The sequence below is a fragment of the Microcebus murinus genome, chromosome 14 (genome assembly GCF_040939455.1).
Source record: "Microcebus murinus isolate Inina chromosome 14, M.murinus_Inina_mat1.0, whole genome shotgun sequence".
Lineage (NCBI taxonomy): Eukaryota > Metazoa > Chordata > Mammalia > Primates > Cheirogaleidae > Microcebus > Microcebus murinus.
Genome location: NC_134117.1, coordinates 13,522,078 through 13,549,803, shown reverse-complemented (window position 1 = coordinate 13,549,803; position 27,726 = coordinate 13,522,078). Strand labels below are relative to the sequence as shown.

General features: G+C 39.0%; 1 protein-coding gene across 2 annotated transcripts in view; it reads left to right on the top strand.

The window, feature by feature from the left end:
* Positions 1-14,325, top strand: part of ATRNL1 (attractin like 1) — a 615,535-nt gene extending 601,210 nt beyond the window's left edge. For both annotated transcript variants that reach the window (XM_012772753.2, XM_012772758.3), the window contains one exon: positions 11,390-14,325. In XM_012772753.2, the coding sequence (XP_012628207.1) occupies positions 11,390-11,511 (122 nt within the window). In that variant the 3' untranslated portion in view covers positions 11,512-14,325. The remainder of the gene's footprint in view (positions 1-11,389) is intronic.
* Positions 14,326-27,726: the final 13,401 nt, after the last annotated feature.

The window sequence follows — 27,726 nt, the reverse complement described above, 5'->3', positions numbered from 1 at the left end:
TAAGCATTGAAATACAGAAGTGAATAAAAACACAGTCCCTACTTTAAAGGTGCTCCCAGTTGAGAGGAGTGGACAGAGTTATAAAGACAAATTGTATTATAATATAAAGAATTAGATAACTAAATTGAAAAAGAAAAACTATCAGGTTGTTCAGAGACTCCTAGACATAAGATCAAGCCCCAGGCTGGTCTTTGACACTGCCCGGCCTGTTTACTCCTCTGATGTGAGACTTACAGCCATCTTGACTGATGTTATTGGCATCATGGAAATCACACCTAACAATATGTGCAAACCATACCCAATATTACCAGTGTGGGGCTCACTCTTGAGATGCATGTCCAGTCCTTCCCAAGTCATTGACTAGCAAGACCCAAGGCACTTTTCTAGTAAGGAAGTCCTTGAACCCATCCAGTCCCCTGGTTTCACAGTGATGCTGTGGTCACTCTGCTGACCCCTGAGAGCACATGTGGTGTGGAGGCCATCCATGACATCTGGCTCCATGCCCACGGCCTGCTGAAGAAGGGCAGCTGCAGTCATAAATTTGTGGAGCCAGAAGTGACCTTATCAGCCACCTACTCCAACTTCTGTCCAAGAGAAATTTCTCAAGGGACATTCTGAATTTTAAGTCAAGAGAAGTTTGGAAGCTACAAACTCAGCTGGCTTACAGTTGTCATGGAATTTGGGGAGTATTTGCTGCAAACAGAAACAGGATCTACAGCTTGTGACTAGCTACTGACTAGTCTTCTTCCAAGTCTGTGGACAGTCTCAGTCCTGGTTCCTCCTACCTCTCTGGGTGTTCCTGTCCTCTCCACTCTCAGCCTTCTGCTTGGTCTTCTCTCCTTTTTTTCCTTTCTACTAGAGTAGCCTCATCCACGCTAATGGCAGAGACTAGAGATTGCTAGTTCTCCACGTAAGATTTGCGCACACACCCCCTCCCAAGTCAAAGCCAGCAGTGGAGAGTTGTTGCCAGGAAGCAGTATTTGTCATTGGAACAGAGTGCTGTGAACTTTTCTGGCCCAAAGTGGTTTAGAAGGCAGTATATCTTTTCCACCCTCTCATCTCCTTTCTGCCACCTATGCTAATGCTCAAGGCGACGTGGAAGCCCTGGGTTGAAGATGACAGAAGTGTCATAAGTCTGAGTCCTGGGTGACTACGTAGACCAGAGCTGCTTTCCCTCTCCATCCCCTCCACACACCCCGACACGAATCAAGAACACTTTACGTCCTGAGGAATAAGCTTCTATTTTGTTAAGCCACTGAGATTTCAGGCTTTAACTGTGGCACCAGCTGGCATTACCCACCTATTTGACAACAAAGTCTTCAGAGTCCCTCTGTGCAAATAACTTCTATATCTCTAGGCCAGACGTTGTTCCTGAGCTTCACACCTGCACATCCAACCAGACAGCTCCACTAAGATGTCCCACAGTTTACCAAACTCAGTATGTCGAAATCCAAACAAATGGTCCACTGCATTCCCACACACCCTGGCTGTTCCTGTTCCATCATACACTGGTGAATAGCACTCGTATGCACCCAGGCACCAAAGCCAGAAAACTGGGAGTCATTTTAGATTCAGCCCTATTTGCATCTCCCATGGTAATCTCTCCTAAATATCTATCATATCCACCCCTTTTCTCTCTCCTTATTGCTGCTTTCCTATCCAGTTTTGATAATAATAGCCTCATTGCCTGCTCCAGTCTGTCCTCCAATCTACCACTAGGGATGTCTCTCTGAAATAAAAATCTGATTATGCCTCTCCACTCATTAAAATCATTCCCTGGCTCTCTCTGACTTGCAGATTAAAAATCAATGTCAAAGTTTGGCACCTAAGGTTGTTTTATGGACTCTTTACTGCCTACCTATGTCTTCTCAATCATCATTGTCCCATTATTCTATCTACAAGGAATGTCCTGAAGTTTCCCAAACATTCTTTCCCTCCATGCAGTTAAATTCATGTATCCAAACATACCACCCCCCTCATGCCAGTGTTCTTCCTTCTCATCATTCAGATCTTGGCTCAGAGATCATCTCTGTGGGAACCTTTGAATTCCACACCCACCTTAAAGATCTCTGCCCTATCTTTCTTTTTGTCATGGCTTGTGCCTACTTCGTAGAATTTGTCTCTGCGCAATTGTTAGTGAATCTAGGACTTCTTGCATCTTTGCCCTAGTTTGATGTTCTTCGAGAACAATCAACTACAACATTGCCTGAAATATGCCCTCAATACTGTTTATAGATTTAACCTGTATTGTCATCCATTCCTATCTGCACATGTTGATGAAATGATGCCTATATAGTGCTGAGGGCAATGCCTGGCTTAGAGCAAGCACTCGGTTGATGTTAAAAGAATCATTGTCTTTGTACTATTATTACTATTGTTTTTATTACCCCTGGCATTAATTAATGCCTTTGACCATAGCTGATTTCACATCTCTCCCAGTTTCTGCTTTTCTTTTTCTTTTGTCTCACAATCATGTGGTTGACATTTGTGCCTAAGCAGCAGTTTCCTCCTTATGGCTGCAAATGGGCAGAGTGCAAGTCAAGGGACCTGGAGTCCTGGGTTCAGGTGCTACCACCACCACCAGGTGTATGAGCCTGAACTAGTCATTTAATCGCTCTGTGCCTCAGTTTGGTCATCTGTGAAATGAGTATAAAAATAGCTACCTGACCCACTTCAACAGAATAGTTTTGAGAAACACCCTATATTATAATGTAAAAGCATTTTAACTCTGAAAAAATGGATATAAGTTAATTAGTAGTAGTATTTCCAATAATATAAGTGATATAAACATACTTTCTCCATTGAATGTTGTCATTCCTCTATTTTGTCATTATCACTTTCAGTTGTTTTCACATTCTCTAATGAATAGACAACACACATAAGTCATGTATATCTTCAGGAGCAAGTTCTCAATTTTATTAACCCAGGCATCAAATTCTGCCTTGAGGATTGAACACAGTATCACCTCACTAATGATGCTGTCCTAACTTGATGCTGTTTGTGAGTCTTTGAGTCCATATTTCTATCAGTTTTTCCATTATTTGGCATTTCAACCCATAGTAGGCATGCTGCGTGTTGAATGAATGAATGAATGAATGCCACTATAGGCTAGAGGCAAAATCTTTGAGTTCCCAGTGTTTTGTCTATAGCTTCCTATTTGACTTCAAGCTTCATACTTGATAATGATGATGATGATGATGATGATTGACATTTTCAAACTCTTATGTGCCACTTTTCTAAGCCCTTTATATTTAGTCCTCACAATAACTTGATCAAAAGAATATATAAGCTTACTCCACTATAATCTAAGCTCCATGAGGTATAGAACCTTTCATTTCTTGGCTGTTTTTGTACACTGTTAAATCCCTAGGGACTAGAGCAGTGGCTGGCAGATAGTAAGCACTCAAGAAACAATTTTTGAATGAAGTTATTTGCTCTTCAAACAATTTTTTAATCCTTAGGACTTTGGAGTTTTCTGGGCATTTGTAATTTGATTGTGATTTCTTATTATTACTAGTAATTGTTTAATTGTTGAAATTATTAACTAAATTTGTATAATATTTTATAGTTTATAAAATACTTTGACATAAATAACCTTATTTAAGGTAGTCAATGACATATTTTTACTATAAACATTAAAACACAATGTCTCTACCAAATGAAAAATAAAATATGGCCATTATTATACTACCTCCATAGTCTGATTTCTTCAATGAGCAGTAAGTACTTACAGGCTTAAAATAAGGGATTATCATATATCAGAATTGTGGGAGTTTTTTTAGTTGAAAATACTTTCCCCAGTTGGCTTAGAAAGAGGGAATTCTCAATTGAGTACCAAATTTACTTGAAAATGTGGCAAAGCTGATTCTGATAAATATCTGTGGCTCTAAAAATATGGGAAAATATTTTAAATGAACTAAGTACAATTTTCTCATATGTGATTAAAATGAGAACTGATGGCATCAAAAGAAGCTTCGCTTGCTAAGAACCATGAGGATTTGCATTGAGCAGTGGTTTAAGACAGTAATGGCCACAATTAACTCAGCATATTCTGACCAGTAAGAGAACAATTTGTATCAAATTTAGGGAATGCTCAGTACTGTTATAGGAAGTGTTGCATAAGGCATCTATGGTGCTAGAGTAGGATTACATTTTCTATAAGTTGAACAGTGTGTGTTTAAATAAACTATAAAATATTATGATGTGTTAAAGGCCAAGCAAGATTTTATAACCAGAATACAATTGTCATTTGTATTTAAACATCAGCATCTGTAGTTGTCATTGGTTTTTATTAGGTGAGGAGAAACATCTCTTCAAATTTGGACAAATATGACTAGTCCGTTTGTCATTCCAGTGTCTTCCACATTTGAAATATTTCAATTTTTGTTCAACAGTATAACCTTTGGAGTTTTGCCTAATAATGACTTCAGTTGTGCTGGCCTTCCAACAGATAAATTAAAATGGAAATGCATATTTTCTAATTATTCATCCAGCCTTATTGCATATTGGCAAGAGTGGCCACCCTGAATGTTAAATTAAGTCCACACAATAGCTAGAGTCTGTGTAATATCAAAGTTTCCCAAAGTCACTTTCTTAATCATGTGAAGGATAGCCGAGACTCTGATCAGTCGTATGTAGCTATATACAATTTGAAGGAAAACATTTAAACATCCCAGCATGGTATTTCCATTTAAATCTGATTACAGTGAAATAAAACTGTAGCCATTAAAGGTTTAGAAGAACTACAAATACAAGCAGTAAAAGAAGACAGATAGTAAATGAGGTAGTAAAACATTTCAGCAGGGCAAACAGTTTATAGCACTCATTCAGTCTTCCTGAAGCAGACTGTGCAATTCACTACAGACCCTGCACCGTTCCCTGAACTCCACTTAAACCTGCAATTAACCTTTCACGCCTAATGAAGCTGTTTTCCTAGAAAATTAAAATATATAGTGGTGCCTGCTTGTACACAGACTTCAGAGGAGAGCATTTCAAAATGAATGACTTTTCAGAGGCTTTTGTTCAAATGTAAAAAGGAAGTGCTATGTTTGTATATAAAGCAGGAATGTTTTCCAAGGCAATTTCATTTGATGTGCAGTATTTTATTACTGTACTTATTAATTGTTCTGCATAATTGTAAAAAAAACACACATCAGTAATTTTATGATTAGATTGTTACTGCTGAAGTCTACTATTACCATTTCACTTCCATTAGGGAAAACTAGAGTTTTACTAACAATAACTAAATTTGTGATGTTTCTCCTTGGCGGTTTTTGTTGCAAATTTAGAGGTTTAAAAACATATATTTCCAGTTTAAATATTTAGCTGTTAGCCATTTACATTACTTTCTCTTTAGGGCATGTTTGCACATGTTTAAAGAGAAAGTTCTTACATTTCATGAAGCAAATATTGTTTTTTTCTAAGGTTGTGGGTGAAGGTCTAAATATGAAGCATGTTCTGTTTATTTACAAAATAGCTGTGGTGCATTCCCATGTTCATTTCAGCATGATTCATAGTAGCCAAGATATGGAAGCAACCTAAGTGTCCATCAACAGATAAATGGATAAATGGATAAAGAAAATGTGGTATATATACTCAATGGAATACTATACAGCCTTCAGAAGGAAATTCTGTCATTCACAACAACATGAATGGAACTGGAGGACATTGTGCTAAGTGAAATAAGACAAGCACAGAAAGACAAATGTGTATGATTTCACTTATATGTGGAATCCAAAAAAAGTTGAACTCATAAAAATAGAGAGTAGAAAGGTGGTTACCAGAGGCTGGGGGAAGAGGTGGGATGGAGAAAGAAGCTGTTGACCAAAGGGTACAAAGTGTTAATTAGGAGGAATTAGTTTTAGTGATCTATCATACTGCTTGGCAACCACAGTTAATAGTATTAATATATTGTATATTTCAAAACTGCTAAAAGAAAAGATTTTTACTGTCTTCACCACACACACAAAAAATGATAAGTTGGTAAGGTGTTAGATATATTAATTAGCTTGATGCATAGATCTTTATACATAGGTCAAAATATCACATTGTACTGCATAAATATACACAATTATTATTTGTCAATTAAAAATAAATTTTAAAAAATAGCTGCGGTAACTCTTGGCAGGCAACCCAGGCACTAGTGAATTTTGCCCATTTTCTGAAGGAAATTCCAGTGGTCCCAAAGGAGTTCGCTTCCTTCACAGCTTGGCCTGGCTGGGCGGCCCAGAGCAGCCACTGGCGATGCTCCACATTAGCAAGCACCAGTTTGAAACACCAAGAAGCCTCAGAAAATGGAAAAGGAAACTGAAGATGGTACTTTCTTGAGAGGTTTATACTTCCTATTTAAATAATCTAAATATCATAGTGTCCAGTATTTAAGAACTAAAAGTACAAAAAGGTAAAACTTATAATAAATATTTAATCCCCAGGACGTTATTGAATCTACTGGTATATTTTGATGTAAATTCTGCTAGCCTGCAGCGTCTGTGCATCATCCTGACATGGTAAATGAAATTCCTTTAGACCGCCGGTCTAAAATAATGAATTGTTCCCCCAGTTAATTGTATTGCTTTGATAACAAGGAACTATGCTAGGCCCAGAGAACACAATAAGTGGGTTTCATCAGATGATTTGTGTGACGTTTTGAAAAATGATCTTCTGGAGTGACCTGATTTTAATGGAACTCTGACGGTATACAGCACGCGCCACTGCGCAGCACCGGCCAGGAGGAAGCACTTCCTCCTACAGCATGTGGAGTGCAGGATCGTCCCCAGAAAACCTCCCACCAGGAGGAATTCTCAGGCGGGTCTCAAGCAGGAGAATGTGTGCTGCAAAGGGCAACACAAAGAACCTGTTTCTAGGTTGCTTTTATTTTATCGATACATATATATATATATATATATATATATATATATATATATTTTAAATACAGAAAAGATCTCAAGCTATTCTTATCTCTTCATCATGAGAGTGGAAGTAAAGGAAGACCAACAAAACGAAAATAAGCAAAAGCTATTTATTCTGAGTTTGCTATAGCAAGGGAGTCAGCCGCTGTCACTTGCATTTTGACAGAGACTCAAAGGCAGGCGGAAGAGTGAGAAAACTTTAAAGTGGGGGAAAAAAAGGAAGCCTCAGGTGTGCCCTAATTAGAGGCTGGTGGCTTGCAGGGACTTGCAGGTGGACTAACCAGAGATGGGGCATCTTCTGTGATTGGTAAGGGTGCATATTTGGCTTTGTTGGTCTGGTCCTAAATGAGAAGTGGGGACAAAAATTAGAGAAGCTGTCAGTTATTAATCAAGTGCTGGCCATTTGGAGCTGACAGTTACAGAGGCTATTGTCTGTCTTCATGGATTGTTACTAGAGAAAGCAGTCTGACTTTTCCTGTAAGTCTGACGTGTAGCAGTCTGGCTTCCTGGGCTGGTTATTATAGATAATGGGTTGGTTTCCTGAGCATTTTGCTGTAGGTTGTGAGTCAGAGTTCTGTTTTGATATATGGTCTGGCCATTATCTTTATTTGATCTCTCACCAGCATATAAATGTTACATTTAGGGGATGGAGGGAGTTAATACTGTCCTTTTTCAAGAGCTGCTGACTTTTCTTTTTATCAATTAAGGAAAGCAGATTTCCTACAATAACAAAGTGTGCTGAAGGGCAATGATGGGGATTACTTTATCTCTCTTTCTTTTTTTTTAATGAGTCTTCCATATGCCATCCAATTCAGGAAGATAAGGAATTGGTCTTCCTTATTTGCTCTTATATCCAGGTCCTCTTATAGGTTGAAAGAAGACCTAGAAACTTCTGAATTGTTTGGATTTTTATTTTATTTTTTTAGGTTCACCATATATTGAACATGAAGAAATGCAAAAGTAATAATAAAAATTTTATACTTGGCATTTATGGTACATGTACACACAAATGTAGTTATTAGGATCATTGTGCTTTTCATAATTAAATTATAAGATTTATAAAGAATAATTCATGGTAGGCCACAAGCTGTGTGGTCCAGTAAAGGATCCACGCTTAAATTGAAAGGAAAACACCATTTGGTTCGTTGAGAAGGTAAGACTTTAGGCAAATAGTCCTGAGCGTCCTTGGTGAGTGTGCACATGGTGGACACTCAAGTATCTATCGCTGCCTGGAGGAATGTAAGGTTTCCTATATACACATTGCCAAATGTGTTTTGAAAATGTGTTTGAGTGTTGCATTTTCACAGGAAAGGATAAAAAGCTGTCAAACTAAAAATAAGCATGATTTTCAATTTTATTGGTAAATTAAAACTGAAATATTATTTATGATTTTCAACTGAATGTGTTTCCAAGCTTCCGAATCATTAAGAAACCCAAGATATGTTGTGAGAGATACTGCTTTAATTAGGCTTTGGACTTCATATACCCTGAAAAACAAAGATACAGTGACAGTTTTGAATTAGCATAGAATTTCCTGTTTTGGCAATTTGAACTGTTTACTTCTCTTCTGGTGCTCCACCTTCTGTAAGGCAAACAACATTTGCAGCCACATGTAAATGGAAAAGTATGATTTTTCAGAGCTTCTTTGGACTAGGTCTTGCAGTGATTTAATGAATAACATGATTTCATAGTTGGATGTTGTGATCATTGAAATTAGTATAAGTGGTCTCTTAAAAGCGACATATATTATTTGTGGTATTTGGCCATCTCTAGGTAATATGATGCCAGGAATGAAATAGCAGGAAGTTGTAAATCATGACGGAGGTATGCCAGGAGGTCTGTGGAGACTTAAGATCTGCCTGAACTTTGAGTTAACACAACCCAATTCTGTGATTCAAAAAATTGATAATAATGTCCTTCAGCTCCATCAGTTAAAGAAATACAAAAATAATTATTTACTACAGCAGAATAAGTGGTTAAATTATCTATGTTGGGCACTTTAGAAGTTCACATGTGCTTTTCAAAGGTCAAGAAAACAATTTTATTTATCTTCAAGGTATAGAAATGACTGAAAGATCACCAAACCTTCTTTGAGGAAATCTAGTGGCCTTTGCCATAGGCCTTACCCTGCTGGCTGGTTTGGTACTTTTTATAGACTCCTTGATCCCGGCCCTCCCTTGAGTTCCACAACACTGCACTCAGCCAGTTTACCTTCCATGTGCAGTCATGTCCCTTCACTAGCATTTCTTTCTGTTCATAAATCTCTGGAGTTGTGATTATTGCCAGGTCATGTCTGAAGCTTGCCTAGAATAAATTGACCCACAGGAATAAAATAATACAAATGCCATCTTACATAGGATAAGATTCAAAAGTGAGGCCTTCCTCTAAGAGCAACATATGGAGAAGATGCCTGTGAAGACTCAGGGATTGGGTCAGGTCAATTCAAAGTCAAGTCTCCAAGGCCTTGGAGAAAGGAAAATGAACCAGAAGTCCTTTGGAGACCTCTTCTTAAACAAGGCCAAAGAGTCTGGCCTCTTAGTTTAGTATAGTGAATTGACACATTTTGTTTTACTCAAGAATTAAATGGAACACAGTAGAAACTAAAATGACTCGTATCAAAGCCAGAGTATTTGGTTGAGCTATTGCTTGTATAAATTTAATATTAATAATATCTTCACTATCCCTGAGCATCTCACCAAATGTTCCTACCAATCAATGCATAAAAAATGTAATAAAACAAATTAATGTAACAAAACAATATTCTTTTAATTACCTATGATAACTAGAGGTCCACTTTTTTTGGTCATATTCTACCAGGAATATTTTTGGTTCTGTTCTACTATTTAGTACATTTATCAGCTAAATTTCAATAAGTTGTCCTTATTCTATGTCCATTTATGCATAGCACAATTCTAACCCTAGAACGCTTTCTTACTTCTTGAAAACTGTTTGAGAGAATGAAAAAAATGAGTCAGAGACTGGGAGAAAATATTTGTAAAACACATACCTGATGAAAGGCTGGTATCCAAAATCTTCAAAGAACTCTTAAAACTCAACAATAAAAAAAAAAAAAAACTACAGTTTAGGGGATGGACATGCTTGAAGCTCTGATTTAGGTAGGGCAAAGACAATATATATAACCTAAATATTTGTACCCCCATAATATGCTGCAATAAAAATTTCAAAAAAAGAAACATCCAATTAAAATGGGCAAAAGATCTGAACAGATACCTCACTAAAGAAGATATACAGATAGAGAATAAATATATCAAAAGATAATCAGCATGATATGTCACTAGGGAATTGCAAATTAAAGCAACCATGAGATACAACTATACACCTATTAGAATGGCTAAAATCTAATACACTGACAACACCAAATGCTGGCAAGGATGTGAAGCAGCAAGAACTCTCAATCATTGCTGGTGAGAATACAAGATGGTACAGCCACTTTGAAACATAGTGTGGCAGTTTCTTAAAAAGCTAAAACATAAGCTTACCATATTATCCAGAAATAATATTCCTAGGTGTTTGTGAATTTAGAATTTAAGTCTACGCAAAAAACCTGCACACTGATGTTTATAATGGATTTATTCACAATTGCCAAAATCTTGAAGCAAGAACTATCAGGATATCTTTCCATAAGGGAATGTATGAACAAACCCTGGTATACCCATACAATGGAATATTATTCAGCAATTAAAAGAAATGAGTTATCAGTCCCCACCCACCCCCCAAAAAAGACATGGAAGTATGTTAAAAAAGGCTACTTACTGTATGACTCCAACTATATGACATTCTGGAAAAGGCAAAACTACAGAGGCATTAAAAAAAAAAGATCAGTGGTTGCCAGAGGCTTGGGGAAGGAGAAGTATAAATGGATGAAACCCCAGGGATCTTTAGGGCAGTGAAACTATTCTGTATGACACTGTCATGGTAGATACTTGACACACATTTGTCAAAACCCACAAGACTGTACAACACAAAGAGTAAACCCTAACATGAACTATGGACTTCAGTTGATGATCTTATATCAATATTGGTTCAGTGTTTCTAACCTAACACTGCTATATATTTTTTTTTTAATCTTGATGAGAATTTTTTCCTAAAAAGCAAAACAAAGCAAAATAGTAACGTTGAAAATTCCTAGTACATCCAGAGCAAATTTGTGTTTAGACACAGATACTACAGTATGGAGTCATATTCACAACTGAAGGTGATGTTTTGTCAAACGCTGAATTTGGCTGTCCAAAGTGAGAGTCAGTTAACTTTCTTCGATATTTGTTCTTCATGTGTGAAGTTAACAGTCCAAGTTAAGAAACATTTTAGACAAAGGGCAAACTACTTGATAACTTCCAATAAGCAGCCAAACCTTTGATGACTAAATGTAAAGCAATAGAAAACAGGGCACTAAGCCACCATTGTCGCCAGCACAGAAATGTCTAAGCAAGCATTTAAATGCCTTCCTCTCTTTCTTCCAGGCCTTGCAATTGCCAGTGCTCTAATAGACATTTCACAACAGAAACCTTCAGATAGTAAAGACAAGACTTCGGGAGTCCGAAATCGAAAACACCTCTCGACACGTCAAGGAACTTGTGTCTGAGCAATGGAAACCACTCCTGTATATTCTGTAATGTTTTATTTTGTAACTGGCTTCTGTTAAAAGCTGTTCTCTGGCCTCAGATTTTATGGAGGCAAACCTCTGTATCATCCAGGGCACAAGTACAGTTTCCTTCAAATGGGCACTGACCCAAGTGGCCAAAGAATGTTCATGAGTTTTATAAAAGTAACAATATAGATGGTCACAGGTGATAAAGTCAGTTTTTACAACTATGTTAGGCTTATTATAGCTAACATTAAATTACTCTGGAAAAAGATGTATATTGTTTCTTAATGAAGATGAAAAATATGTAATTCGTATAAATCAACTGTTTATATCCAAGACTTTAAAGAGAGACATTTTATAATGCCTGAATGATAAGAATTGTACAGTTTTTGCCTCATAAGCAAACTTAAATCACCTGTATATGAACAGGAAATGAACAAATTGCAATGGCTTTAAATGCTGTTTTATCTCATTGTAAATGTGAAAGCAAGATATTGATTTAGTAGGATGTAGGTAATGTATTTAAATATTTCACATGGCCATATCATGTCCAAACTTAGTTTGAAAACGTGACAGTTTTCCACCTCACTGGAATACAGACCAGACTGAGTCCATCCGGATGGATGGTAGGTACAACTTCACAGGAGGTTTATTAGAATTCTGAGTGTGGAGGACATTCCTATCGTCCATGCCAACTGCCTAACTCATTATCAGAGCTGATAGAGCATGGAGAAGCCTGTCCAGCAATCAATTTTTCTACTCCTTCCAAAAAAACAGCCTCCAATACCACAATGTGAAGAGGGCTGCAATAGTTATGTTACAGTGTGCAAGCTTCTGCTCCAATATGGTAATGGTTTTAATTGCCTCGGAATCACTGGATCAGACCTAAATGATCCATCTGCATTTTTTGTAAGAATAAATCATTTTCTTTTGGCCTTCCTCTCCTAACTGCTAGATTTTGTCTACCTTTTACAAATGTTATGGAATATATTTTAGAGGTGACCCCTCTCAAGTTATAATATGACCCAAGTTCCTTCCTGCCAACTATTTCACACAGAATACAAGCAGAGAATCACATTCGCTGGCGGACATCAACAGCATTCCTACTTCTAACGTGAACGCATTGGTGTCATGAGAGAAAGTATGTTCATTATTGCCCACATTCAGCTTATTCTTAATAACTCAAATCTCTGAATTATGGCAGGAAGGAAAATACAATAAAACAGCCTTCACATTGAAATGTAGAATCATTCGTGTCTAATATTGACCACGGTTCACTAAAGCTCAGTAGCATTAACAGAAGTAGTTTGGAATTGCCATTTCCTAACTTCAGGGTGACTACAGGATATATGTAAGAACTGTGAGGGTGATATCCAAAGCTGCTGTATATGATATAGTTTGGTTCAATATGAAAGTAATTTAAATATAATTGACGTTTAGTACCATACACGTACTTTTCACGTTCTTTGGATTTCTGGAAGGTAATGATACTTCACTGTTTACAGCTAATGCATAGTTATTTGCATGCCATGGTTGTACAGTAGCAAAATAAGACTCTATTGTGATATTAAATGTTTATTTCATAATGCCATTTATACATAGCTTAATTTGATGAGGATTGAATGTAATATATAATAGGAATGATCATACAATATGTAGTTGCATCTTATATAAGATTGCTAGGTTGCATCTAACCATGACTATGTCATTTTTTTGATAATTAGGCATTTATGAATTATAGTATATATTCCTTATGTTGGCATGATAATTTGGTATTTTCCATGCATTAAAAATAAGACAAATTCTTACAGTAATTTTATTAATTTTTTCTATAGCCTGTGGGGGTTTTTTGGAGGGTGAGGGCACTGGTTGTTTCTACTTCCCTATGATATTTTCTCTCTTAAAAAAAACAGAGAGCTAAGTTTGTAAATGTCTCCTAAAAACAATCAGGTAATTTTATCAGCTTCTTTTTGGACTCTTTGAATGCTGATTTTTCTCATGGAAAAATAAATTGACGAAACTAGTGATTACAAAGATATAATCATTGAAAAATAAAGCAATTGGCCAATTTATTTTATTTTCTAACATTTGTCATGGGAGAAAGCTTAGATAACAAAAATAGAAAAACATACAGACTTGTATGTAAAATCTGTATCAGCTATGTTTTTACAGAGGCTCAGCAACTATTAATAGTATTACTGTGAAAGAATTGTCAAGTTTTATCTACCTCAAATCTCACTGGGTTGTTAAAACTTGAAAATTCAAATTTTGGAGAATTTGGGGACATAATGCAATGTTAAGTTAAAGTCATACTATACCTTTCTGGGCCAAATATTTCTTACTCTGTGACTAATTATGCAATGTATTCTCAACTTATCAAAGATTTTTGCCTTCAGGTAAAGTAGATTTAAAAGACATCAAGGATCAAGAATAATCACTTTGAATCTGCGTCTTGTTTTTTCCCCCTATATCCCAAATACTTTAAATTTGGATGCTTTCATTTTTTTAAGATTCAAGTCACAGGAATATAGAGATAGGTTCCTAGAAGTTAGGAGTTAAATGACTGATTCTCTTGAAAACTTACCTTTATGGAATTCTGAACATTTCAGTTTAAAATGACTTTGAAAAATTCTTTAGATTTTATAATTTTTTATTCTGCCAAGGATGAACAAATTTTGGTTACATAGAATGGAGTTGTAAAAATTAACCTGGGGACACTATTTGTACAGCTAGGAAGTTCTTGTTGGAAAAGAATTTGCACATGCTTAAAAATTGATTTAATAAATTTTAAGTGAATTAAGATTCTCATAATTGCTTTAAATGAATATTTATTTTAGTGATACACAGAGAAGGAAAATAGATGCCATATCTAGATAGATGTCAGATAGATTAACACTAATAGAAACTTCAAATAGGACATATTTAAATATGCAATTGATACTTGCTGTACTCACCATTAATATCTCGTTTTCTTTTGGCTTCAGTAAGATAGAGGTGACTGACTGCTGTGCATGCCTTAGGGTCATTTAGAGTGAGGCTGGCACACAGGCTGCAGAACAGGTGTGGGACCCAGCTTTGAGGTATGTGGTGCTGGGCAAGTTTTACCTTTTGAAGCCTCAGCCTTTCCACCTGCAAAGGGAGGTCATGACTCCCACCTTGCAGAGCTGTTGTGATGCTAGAAGGTAACAGACATAACGTTCCCCTACAGCAGGGCCCTGGATGCAGCGTAGCTGGGGCCACCAGGCCACTCTTTTCTACCAATTGTTTTATGAATTCATCTATTAATGTTCATGCATCTTTTCACCGTAGGCAAAAGTCAGGTAGGTTTGTGCAAAAGACTTCCTGAATATCTTAAGTTCCTATATTTCTAGGATATGGGGATTTCTAAAAAACTACTCTGATATTTGGATCTATAGAGGCTTTGACTCTTTTTAAGTCTGTATGGTTTTAGTAGAGTATTTTAAAAACTACTGACATTTAGATGAGAGCATCAATTGTTGCCTTTTGCATACAAATTAGGCAAGAAGGGGTCAGTACTTACATTTTGTTGTCATACACGATACATGTTTTTTTCAGTGAACATAAATCTATGATTTGAAATGTGATTTGTAGTTTGAAAAGGTTTAAAAAATGAAAACTCATCAAATATACTAATTCTCCCCACCTACACTTTAAAAATAATTAACTTCCCAAACCATTTGCCATTTACCAGGGTGAGCTTGGAATTTACTTGATCATAAGAATTCCTTGGGTTAGTGGAGATTCCCACCTTCCCTTCTAGACATTCAGATTCCAGACGGGGATGGCCCCGAGAGCAATATTCTTACTAAGCCCTCGGTTATTCTTACCATTAGGCAGATTACAGAAACACCTCGCTGGGCCAAAGCGCTGCCTTTGTCTATGGTTAGACGGAGTTCTTTCAATAAAAAAGTTACCACTCTAACTCAAAATGCTTTCAATAATTTTCCAAAGGATACAAACTATCTGGTTGGTGTGACAGCACTGCTTTCATTATAGTGTACATTTAACATTTTAGTTTTATCAAATTTTTAAATTAAGAATTTGAACTATAGTTATTGTCAGTATGTATGTACACAGGTGTACATGCCAGTATTAAAAACAGATTGTGTAAAAGTTCAAACCTGCTTTAAAAAGCCAACATTTTATGGTATAATGTGCTATATTAATCAGGACTTTAATTATTGAAATAAAAACATTGGCTCTTCAAACCCCCACTGCCAAAAGCAGCTTTGTGACTTTTTTTTTACCCTTCTAAGATGACACAGGGTGAAGCACTCAGAACTTGAAAAAGCACCTCTCCATCTAAGACTTGGTTGTAAAATTTGTGTTTTTGAATTTCTACATTCAAAATGCATTTTTCACTCTTTCCTTCTTCACCTGATTTTCACAGGCCTATCCTTTGTGTCCTCTTTGAAAAACCTGCTGAGCATTTCGAATGTTCCTGAGAATGGAAGGCAAAACTCACAAAAGCCTGAGCGGCCAGGACTCCAGCTATAACCGAGGGTCTGTGCCCCTGGCCACATGTTCTGTGTTTATAGAAATTGTTCTTTCTTACAATACAAGTCAGCCTTCAGAGAGCAGCACAGCCTTGGTATGGCCGAGGTGTTTTCTGGGGAAGCCTGCACATTCTCTGGCCAGCTGGGGGTTGGTCCCCAAGTGCTTTCCATCAGTGGCACTGCTCTGCGAGGTCCCCATCAGGGTTGCTGGGAAGGAGAAAACCAAAGAGGATCCAAACACTTCTCTCCCCTCCAACCCTCCACAGAAATACCGAGCACCCAGGACCCCTCTGGGGCTCAGGGCCTGGACCAGGCCCTCTGCCAGGACCCTGACCTGAGGCCTAACCCTGAGGCTGGCCCTGCCTGTGCTCTGGAAGATGGAGTGGTGGTCTCCTCCTCCCAGCAGCCCTCCCTCACTCCTCCTGGAGGTCAGGCCAGGGCAGGGGCTGGGATCAAGAAGCCCACCCAAGCCTGAGAAGTGTGCCCAGCCTGGCTGGCATCTCCCAGAAGCTTCAGAAAAGAGAGAAAAGCTTGCAGAGGCTGTAGATGTGCCTGAAGGGTGAATCCTGGAGCCCCTTTCCCTGGCAACAAAGAGCAGCAGCGGCTCTGTGAACGCCCAGGCCTTGCACACTCTCCTCTTCAGCTTTTGATGGTGGATTGGTCAGTGGCTATGAGGAGACTTGGAGAATTTAACTCAAAACTGATTTTTCTTTGGCCTAAATGGATTTTTTTTACAGAAATCACTGGTGAGTGTCTGACATGCATGACATGCGTGATAGACATTCTTTTAGCTACAGCCCATAGCCCTTCTGATAAAAATGAAATCCCCTCTCCAAATTCTAGCATGCTTCCTCACTTGTGTAGAATCAGAGTACCTGACATGGACACAGCAGCAGAGATATTGTTGGGCCTTACTTTCCCAGCCCTACTAGGAAAACAGCAAGCATTTTGTTTTCCAAATATGAAACTACATTATAATATTGAATGAGCTTGTATAAACTACACCCTCCCCAACACACCTTCCATTCTAACCTGCCTACCTCCCATGGCATCCACCTTTTGCTGAGGACTTAATTCTTCCTCATTCAAGGATTGGGTGTGGAGCAGTTCTAGTTGAACAAGAAATCAACCCCCTGCAAGACCATTGCAGAAACACTGTGTTCTACTCACCATCGAAAGCTTTAACCGATGTTGTTTTTGGCAGAAGTGGTATTTTCACTCAGGCAAGATAGTTGTTTAAGCATAAGCTTCTTTAAACTGGCTGTGTGCATGGTCAGATAGGAGATCCTGCTCTAGAAAATCCGCCTAGGAAAAGAGCATTAGCGAGCAAATTCTCGTAACAGTCCTTTGTGCTTCTACAGCCCATGTTGCCCAAAGATATGTTAAATTTTGTGTTTTCCTGTGATGTATAAGTGATCTTAGAACAGGTTCTGTGTGGTAGGGACACAGACAAATTTGAACTCAAATGCCAACTCTTTTTAAAACACCACGGACCAGTTGTCTATACCAATTCTAAGTAGACTAGGAGAAAAACGCTCACTACCTCACATAGGTTTTGTAATGGGTTTTTGTTGTTATTGTTGAAATGGAAAGTAGATCATAGTTAAATGTTTTCTTCTTTTTACTATGAAAAGATCCAAGTTTAAATTTAATGACTCATGAGCATTGATTTGTCCTTTGAATTTTTATTTTTATTCTTTTGGTAGGGGTAACACTAAAGTACATATATGTGCCAAAGTTCCCAAATAACTACTTTGCAATTGAAATCAATGGTATGTGTTGCCTGATGGTTTACAGTTGTTCTTTTCAGGATTTTTACAATGTCTTTTACATATTTTAAGTATTACCTTCCTCAACTTTAGGTGGCAGTTTTACAGCAAATACTAACAACTTGGGCTAGATTTTCTTGTCCATCATCGCACATCTTTCCTTTCATCGACTAGTTGGCTCATTCCCCCAGCAGACCAGCACTCTCACACCTCTATGAGCGCTTTAAAAATTAAAAAAAAAAAACAACATAAAATAAGTCTTGCACATCTTCGTTCCCTTGTTACAATGCACGTTGGCAGCAGTAATCTTTTCCTTTAGATCAGCCTGTTTGAAATACGATGGCACTTAAAAGGGAAGGCCGGCTGGAAGGACACCAATAAAAACACCAGCTCAGCTTAAAACAATTTGATTTCAACCTGAAATGAATTACCTTGCAACACAAATAGATAATGGCAAACGGGATATGCTACTTATCAAGACTATTCCCTTCTGGGAGTCCAAACTCTAGGTTCATTTGAAGCTCATTGCCCTGTCAGGGATAAAAGAATACAGCCTCTCCAAACATTTATGTGCAGGGGAGCTAGTTGGAAGAGGGAACAAACTCTGAGGATCCAATGTCCACTCCTTGCTAATTTCTGAAGTGACAGCTGCAATTTAACCTTCCAGTGCAAAAAAATCAACCAGCCTGGGCTGTTGAAGGAAGCACCCTTTCGATAAGGGATAACTACCTAATAGCATCATTTTGTTCCTCAGAAGGCTCTGTCTATGATGACATATTAGGGTGTCTGGGTTGTGGTTTTTATACATAATAAGTAATGTGTTAGTGACATAATTTTCCTTTTCTGAATGATATCCAGAAGATGGTTATGTCACTATCTTTTTCTTAATAATTACTATAAGTGATATCTGAACCATTTTGGTTTTGCCTAAATGAGAATTTTGAGAATTATTGTGGAATAGCCAAAAAAGCACATACATTCCTGGGAACCCCTTAGGAAAAAAAGTTTTCTAGTGTATCAAAATACTACAACCGTGCTTATGGTCCTCTGTGCTGCATTAATACAGTTCATAATAATATTCTCTTTTTTTGGTGCAAATTAATTTGTGTACATATTCTCGATGGAGTCCTGATAATCGCCCTTACAATGTTGGTTCTAACAGACCAACATTGCAAAGATCATGGCAATGTCAAGTTTATCATCTTGGTGGGATACAAGACAAAGAACAATGATTAATAACTTCTACAAAGCTTGAAGTCTACTAAGATTGTTGGTATAAAGTATAATTCAACTTGTAAGACATGTCACTTCATGCCACTAAAAATTAAATGCACATATCCCAAATCAGATCTTAATCACATTAACATAGATCTTATATGGCAGCATAGTTTGGGAGTGTTGTGCTTTATTTGATCTGACGCGGTCTGCAAACTATACAGTGAGCCAAAAATATCCAAAGATAAATAAATAAAGCTAGTTGAATCAATTCTGTCCATTTTCTTCAGGGTCTATTGAGGAAGCATGAACTAATGATTAAAATGGAGATCTGGGAAAACTAAAATAAAACCAAAATTCTCTGCTCAGCTGAAAAACTCAGCTTCACCATGCTTCATCCACCCCGTGTAGAAAAATGAGAACACTGCTTTCTTCCAGAGTGCTTGTGAGGAATGTGCTTCTAGAGTCTTCAGAACTCACATCCAGCCTCACACCACTGTTGTCTTCAGAGGGCTCTCCCTGGGGCACTGTGTATGAGCATTCGGAACATTCTTTATGTTTCATAACACCTATAACAATTTGGTTTTCTAGTACACTCTTATGGGTTATTATTAAATGTTTTCCAGATTTTGAAGATGGAGGGGTGCATCATATCTCGCTGCCCTAGGGAAACTGTCGTCATTATTGTGTTGGTATATAAATGAAGGAATGACTACGGTGCAGTCAGAATTTGAATTTCCATCTGTATGTAGCTGGATTTTGTGAAGTTTAACACTTTGGTGCTTTCTGTTCCCCTGTTAAATGATAAAGTTACTCATCTGTACATAAGCATGTGAAATCTTATTAGGTAATTACATAAATAAAATGTTACACAAACCATTAAAATTTGTATCAGAAAGAACAGCACTCACATTATTTCCTCAATCAATATTGGCATAGGTAAAACACTTTTAAAGCTGTCAACAAAATAATACACTAAAACATTTTCCCCTCTTCCGGTTATTCATTACCTAGATATTTTTCTTTTAGATAAACAATCTACAGTGTGTTTACTGAAGCTTGCATTGATATTCCCCAATAGTGTTCGCAACTTGAGTTTTATTCCAGCAGCTACCCGAAATGAGCCCACAGTGCAGAGCAGGCAGGCCCCTCTGGAACCTGAGATTATTTGTTCTCTCACTGTTCTAAAGGTAATTAAGGAGCATTGCATGTTTCTCAATTAATGATTTCTCATTCAACAGGGGATCTTTGATGCTAATTTGTTTTAATCAGGGCAGAGGCTGCTCAAAAACTCTAAAGAATTCAGTGAAGAGGAACTAGGAATTTTTAATCAAGTGGAAGAGATTTAAATGCTATAAGGGACGCATCCATCACGCGCTTTCAATTGCCATTCATTTAACTGTGTTCTTTTGAGTTTTATAAACCAATGCAAGAATTATTAAATAGAGTCTATTGTGTTGCAGAATACACTATTTCCTTATATATTTGTGTGTGTGTGTGTATAATGGATGTCCATTTCTCCCATTTAATGCTTATTTACATTCAACCTTCATTTCTTTCTATAGACTATATTTATACATACATCTAATACCCTTAATTGTTATAGTATACTAGTAAAATATGTATATGTATATACATATATATATATATAGAGAGAGAGAGAGCAAAAGAATGATGGAAGATACATTATGAATGAGCATTAAATTTAAAACATTCTTTTCACCCCTTGGACAACTGTCAGTGAGTGGCTATTCATAATTTGAGCAGCAAAAATCAAATCGCATTATGTACAAAGAAATATTTATAAGCTATGCGGTAGTTGCGCCTTGAAGAGGCATTACAGCATGATTAGATCCTAGTTTGTGTAAAAAATGATTTCACCAGGTGACTTTGCCTTATGAGAGTAAGTACTCAATGTGGTGAAATTAGAATAACTGCCTTTCTTTCTTTTCAAATGATCAGCTTTAGTCTCATTCTGATGTTTTCAAATCAAAGCTACTTTATAAAATGTCAATCATGTGGAAATGGAGTTTGTTTTATTTCCTTCCTCTAATTGAATATAGAAAAATCTCAACAAATGCTTGAGAGGCCTAACTAGTTAAAAACTTATTGGTTCGCAGTATTGAAATGAGTGGGGAAATGAGCTGGGTTTTGTTTGTTTGTCTTTTAATCACTGGCTCTCGACCTTGAGAGCACATCACAGCCACCTGGAGGGTTTGTTAAAACACATTGCTGGGCCCATTCTCAGAGTTTCTGATTCAACAGGTCTGGGGTGGGACCCAAGAATTTTTCATTCTAACAAGTTTTCAGGTAATGCTGGGGCTCAGGGACCCCAGTTTGAGAACTCCTGTTAGGAACAAATCCAGAATGAGGTGGCCAAGATCTGAATGCGGCCCTGAGCAAAGACTGTGCATTCCTTGTGCATTCCAGTGTATTTGTCACAGGTTCTCTGCTGGAAAGCAGGCAGGCCTCCTGTGTTTCTGAAGTGGCCTCCAGGGTGAATGTCTGGCCCTGGTTGGGCAGAGGCTAAGCGGTGGGCCTGGGTAAGAGGGATGACATTAGTGTCTGTATTTTAATTCATGGAGATCCCCTTGGAGAGCTCTGCTGGAATTGCGAACATTTGAAAATGAACTTTTAAATGGAAATGATGACCTAATACACCTGGGCAAATGGGCAATGCCTGAACCAAACTGGCTCGTGAAAAACTAGACCAGAGTGACATTTCCCAGCCCTGCTGTTAATAAGAATGATCTCGGGCTCTGTTGGGTGCCTGTGTTTTTAATAAGGGCCCCAATTAATTCTTAACAGACAAGTTAAGGGAACTCTATTAAAGACCCAATTCTTTTTCCTCAGAACTCTGTCTGGGGTGGGTGTCCTACTCACTACACAGGCTGACCCTCACTCGGGCTTTCCCTGAGGGTGGCATAATCGCCGTGGTGGACATGAACTGGCCCACTGTGTGTCTCCGCTGTGTACTCATCACACACAGTGTGATATGTTCAATTATGATTTGCTTTTGTTCTGTAAATGCTGTGGGTTTTTTTTTTTTTCCTGACTCTTGTATCATAAGGCAGTTTGGGAGGTAGGGGGTTGGGAAGGTCCTCATGTATAGGCTTGAGATTACATTTATATATGCCCTTAAAATTAACTAGTGGACATGAAATTAATTAGTGGACAGGCAATCAAATCAAAAGATGACCTTATAGTGATATATATCTTCTGAAAGTTTAAATATTTAGTAGCACCTACTGTGGGCCAGGCACTGTGCCATGATTTTTAATTCTCCTACACCACTGAGAAGAGTAGTAGAATTTTCATTTTACTGAGGTTTACAGCATCAACCTACATAAACTGAGATGGCTAGTATGTGCAGAAATGGAAAGAATACACCACAATATGCTGCTGCCCCAATACTGCTGTCATTAATTAACGCACAACCTTCATACAATGTCAGAAAAAAATGATATCAGAAGCTCTGACCATCATTCCCTTATCATACTTTATAATTACAGAAATATTTTTAATCGAAGGAGTATTTTCTCTTTTCAAATTAGCAATCGTATCTTTTGGAGTTGACCTTTTTCTCTCATGTAAAGAAAATGAGCTCTCACTGGCCTCAGCTCCAGGCAGTCTCAGACTTTCAGATGCCCGTGACCCCACGGGCCCGTGAGTTGGCCTGGCTAATCACACAGTCATCGCGCACGGTCGTGGGCTGGCTTCAGACCTAATCATGTCATTTCATTGGGTCACAAAAGTGCTGGTGATCTAATCGAAAGTGACTTTTGCAATTACAAGTTACATCTTGATGTCATCATGTTGTCAGTATTCCACTTTGCCGGGATTCACACACCTCTAGGCGGCAGTTGCAATATTTGTCTCAGCCCTGTGCAGAAAGTCATCAGCACAGTGGGCAGGCCAGTCCAGTGACTCACTTGTTCACTGTCACTACTTAACTCTGATAGTGTCTCTACTCTGCTGACCTACTGAGAAGTGGACTGTGTCTTGCGCCATCGCTACCCAGCTCTTCCCCTGACTCTAAGCTTTGGAGAAATAAAGCGCAGGTTATCATGGGTGCAGTAGGTTGTGTTCGTATCAGGTTAAGTCCCATTTCAAGTTGCCGTGAGAGCATTAAAATTCTTTCCTAGAACTCTAGCATTGCTGTCATAAATGCTATCTAAGCATAGAAGTCTTATCTTTACACAGATACCAAGCTAACAGGAATTGACACACACTTTTCAGTTAAACTGTGTTCATGGGAATGGGCAGGTTGGCAGGTTACTTTTTTTTCCCCCCCATTCTCAGTTTTCGCATCTGTCTACTGAAGCCCCTTTTCAGGACATACTGACTAATTCTGTCTGAGTTCCTACATGGTGACAATGCTATCATGCTTTCCTGAATTGCCATGTTTTAGGATTTTATGAAATCAGCTCTGAGAAGACTGTGTCATATTAGTTCAGCTTCTCAAATATATGTTCTTAGAATGGTGTCTTCATGTAAGAGACATGTATAAGGTCAAAAGGTTTCATTCTGTAATTTTAGACTACTTGGCTTATGCTTGGATTGGCCTCACAGCATATTGAAAGGAAATAGTTACTGCAGTCTTCTCACATATTTTCTTTACCTTTTTAAACAAAGTCCTTTGCATCATACATACTTTAAATATTCCTTATTCACCACCACCAAAATATTAAATTCTTATTTCTCAATGAAGTTTCATTTCTACCCGAAGGACAGCATATTGCAAATTCATTGTCTCAGCTATGTGTCGAAACTTCATTACCTCTAAAGGGACTTTATGAAATACATTCTTTCTACTCAGAAGATAAAATGAGATGTGGAGGAGTCATAAATTATCTGGGCATCAAACAGCTCTGTATAAAGAACTGCTAGTTAACAGAAACAGGACTGTTGATGCCCTTTAGCAACAATCTTCTAAAAAAGACCATTGGAAATATTTTGTGATGGCCAACTTTGAGGGGAAATACCATGATTTCTTTATGATTATATTGAAGAGGAATAACCATCTTTCCATTTGGGGCCAAAATAATGGACAATTCTCCATCGAGCATGGCTCTAGCAGTTTAGAAACATGCAAATGCTAGGTAACTAGCTGGTGTGTTTGTATGCAACATGCAGAAAGATGTCTGACCTAGATACATCTCTAAAATTAATTTAACGGCACTGCACTGGGCCTAGCTAATCCTCTAACAAGTTTTTTTTTCTTTAATGATGAGCGTAAGTCCTGAGGGCATTGTGTTTGATAGAAGTGACAGCTCTGCAAGATGCAGGCTCCTCTACAAGCCAGTGTGCTGACTCAGAAATGGAAGGACAGAGTCGGATGATCAGGGAGTTGTCAGACAAATTAGTAACCTTCTGGATTAAAAGTTATGTAGCTAATCAGTGTTACAGGCAGACTTTAACCATGTCGCAAAGGAGGTGGTGACTTCTTTAAGATTTATTTCTTAAAAGAAAAATCAGTATGGAACCTAGAATCCGCATTATGAAATGAGCCAGTTTCTTCCTCCTCAGACTACCTTCCATACTTTGAATTCCATATCATTCAAATAAGGGAGTTTGTTTTTTTCTTCTTTCTTTCTTTTTTCCCCCCCTCCACCTCAGTAAGATCCATCATGTTCCTGAAACCACGCAGGGCATTGAAATCTTTGTCTTTCAAATATACTCAGAAATAAAATCGCAGATGTTTGTGTATTTCAGAGATATTGCATAATTAAGTCTGATATCAATGAGGGAATTTAAAAAAAACCAATTCAGCAAGAAAAATAGGTATTTTATGTCTATGTGCCTGGGATTTTCTTTAAAGTAGCACTCAGGATTAATTAACCACGTGGCTGATTGCTGTGATGCGTGGAGCTGAGGGGGCGTCCCTCTGGTGTGGAAAGTACGTGCAGGAGGTGTGAAATAGGCAAACCAAAAAGCACACACGTGGATATCTTTGTAGAGGGCCAGGGAAGTGAGACTTACATAGTTCAGCTGTTCAATGGCAGCATCCGAATGCTAATTTTCATAGGTAGGATCTGCCCAACTCAGGTATCATGGTACCTGAAGGGAATTTTGAGTTTGTGACTTACGAAGATGAGTAAAGGATTCTTGAGATTCTGTCACAAACTCGGGGACAAGAACTGAGAACTCCAGGCACGTTCCACATAGTAACTCTGCATACAGATGCACCTTGATGAGGCGCCAGGCAGAGGGGTTCAGGTGGCAATCTAAAGCTGCTCCTCACCATGCAGAATGGGTGGGACTTAGGTAACCTTCTGTGCCCTGTCCCTGTTATGTTGGCGCCTTATGTTTGTTTGATCAGTGAGGGCGTATTGAGCTGCCAATAACAGACAGTCTGAGTAGCACTGGAATAAACCATAAGGACTTTATAGTCCACTTACCAAGGAAATCTAGCAATAAGCAGGCCCAGGGTTGCTTTGACATCTCAGAGGTGATGTCACCTCTCGCCCTGCATGGATTGGCTCCTATCCTCGAGTGTGTCCATCCCGGCCACACAACGGCCACCATGGCTCTGGGCCTCATGTCCTCACATGGTTTTATGCAAAGCAGGAAGCAGGGAAGGGGCAATATTACTTTCTCTTTAAAAATCCTCTTGTCTTACATGAGGAAGAAATATATGCCTTTCAGCATATATTCTCTTAGTTCACATTGGCTAAGACAGAGCCGTGTGCTTGCCCTAGCCAGTCCTTTGCAAGGGGGAGTGTGATGGGCTTAGACCCTCTCTATGTCTCTATGCAAAGTGTGATCTAAAGGCTTTATCTCCTGGGGCTGGGCATGTTGCAACTTGGGGAAAACAGGAAGAAGTTAGCAAGAAAGGTGGGAATGACTTTAGGATAGGCAACTGTTCGTGTAGGCTGCTATCTTCTCATCTCTCATTACTTACACTTGGATTGTCACTTGTTTTGATGACTACCACTCTCTCTCCAAGGGGAGCTGCAAAATACTGGCAGCTCATGTCACCTGCTAACCCAGGGAAGGGTTTTGGCCCACTTGCCTGGCCCTGCAGCTCTGTCCCCTGCCTGCTGGCACTTTGACACATCGGTGTCCTCCCTGAGTGCTAAGCCAAAGGGCACTTGTGCCACCCACATCCACTCCTTCAGGCAGGAAGGATTGGTTTCTGAATAGGGTCCAAGCTGGACCTGCCCCCCACCATTGTGATAGGCTGAATAATGGCCCTCACATATCAATGTCCTAACACCCGGAGCCTGTGCTTGCCACCTGCTATGGCAAAAGAGACTTGGCAGATATGGTCAAGGTACGGATTTGGGGATGAGAAGATTACTCTAAATGTAATCACAAGTGTCCTTGTGAGTGAAGCAGAGGGAGGTTTGACTGCAGGAGAGGAGGAGGCAACGTCACAACACAAGCAAAGAATGGAGTGAGGCCACCAGAAGCCAAGGAATGTCATCAGCCACCAGAAGCTGGAAGAATCGAACAGATTACCTCCTCGAGTTTCTAGAAGGAACCACAACTAACAACAACTTGATGTTAGCCCCATAAGACTTATTTTGGACTTCTGGCCTCCAGGGCTGTAAAATAATACATTTCCATTGTTTTTAAGCCACTAGGTTTGTGATAGTTACAGCAGCCACAAGAAACTAATACACCCATCTTGCGGCCCCTGACATTCCCTGTGTCACAACTTTAAATCCAGTGAATCTACCTTTTAATTATTTGAATGTAAATGCAGATGGAATTATAGATGGAATTTTTACAAGACATTCAAATACTGTTAAAATAGGATCCTTGTTGGGTTAGGATAAGAATTAGACCCTAGGAAGCCTAGAGAGGCAATTACCCTGCCCGTCTCCATTGCAGGTCATTGGTCACCATCACCATCTTGTCCCAGCAGCAAAAAGAGCACATGGTGACCACAGGAAGGCCTGGGACTAGCAACCCCCCCCCCCAACACACACACGCACACACAGTTTGCCGTGACTTCCGCTGCTCACAGCACAAAAAGGAAGGGGCAAAGCTGGCAAACCAACTTTGCACATGCTTTCCTGTTTCCCTTCGACAGCGAGCCGGGTAAATGGCACTTTTCTCCACCAGAGCCATTTGACAGGACAATAAAGACTGAGAAAGGTCAAAGCGGCAGCTCTGAGGAGACTGAACATGCCACTGGAGTGAATAAAGGCTGGTCATTAGCAGCCTGGAAGAGACACGAGATGGCTCTGGTGAAGACTTGGAGGGGACGGAAGGTCTCGTGCACAGCAGCGACTGCGGCCCGAGTGGGCAGAGGCCGCCGCTCAGGCCGGCCGGGGAGGCCGTCATCCTGCAGACGGGAGGCCTGACCCCCGCGAGGAGAAGGAGCCATTGCTGGCGGTGGCGCGATTGTGCTGATGGAGGCTTTTAAAGAAGCTCTTTGGACAGTGTTCATCTCAGGCCATTTGGATGGAGATGGATGAGGGTCTGAACTGCGGGAGACTAATGTGAAGAATAATTGTTTTCACTGCTGGGAAGGAGGGGGAAGAAGCTGTCACAATCTTGCAAGCACAGCTTCTTCTCAGAAATGTGCTCTCAGACCTGGAGTCTGCTCCCAGGCCCCACGCTCCTCTAAATGGTGCTAATAACGCGCCGCGCACCCTTGCCGCTCTCCCCCGCTGGGGAGTCCCGATGCTCCAGAACCATCTTTTCCGCCTCCAGTGGTGCAGGCCACAGAGCTTGGTGCCCTGGCCCTTGGGTCCTTT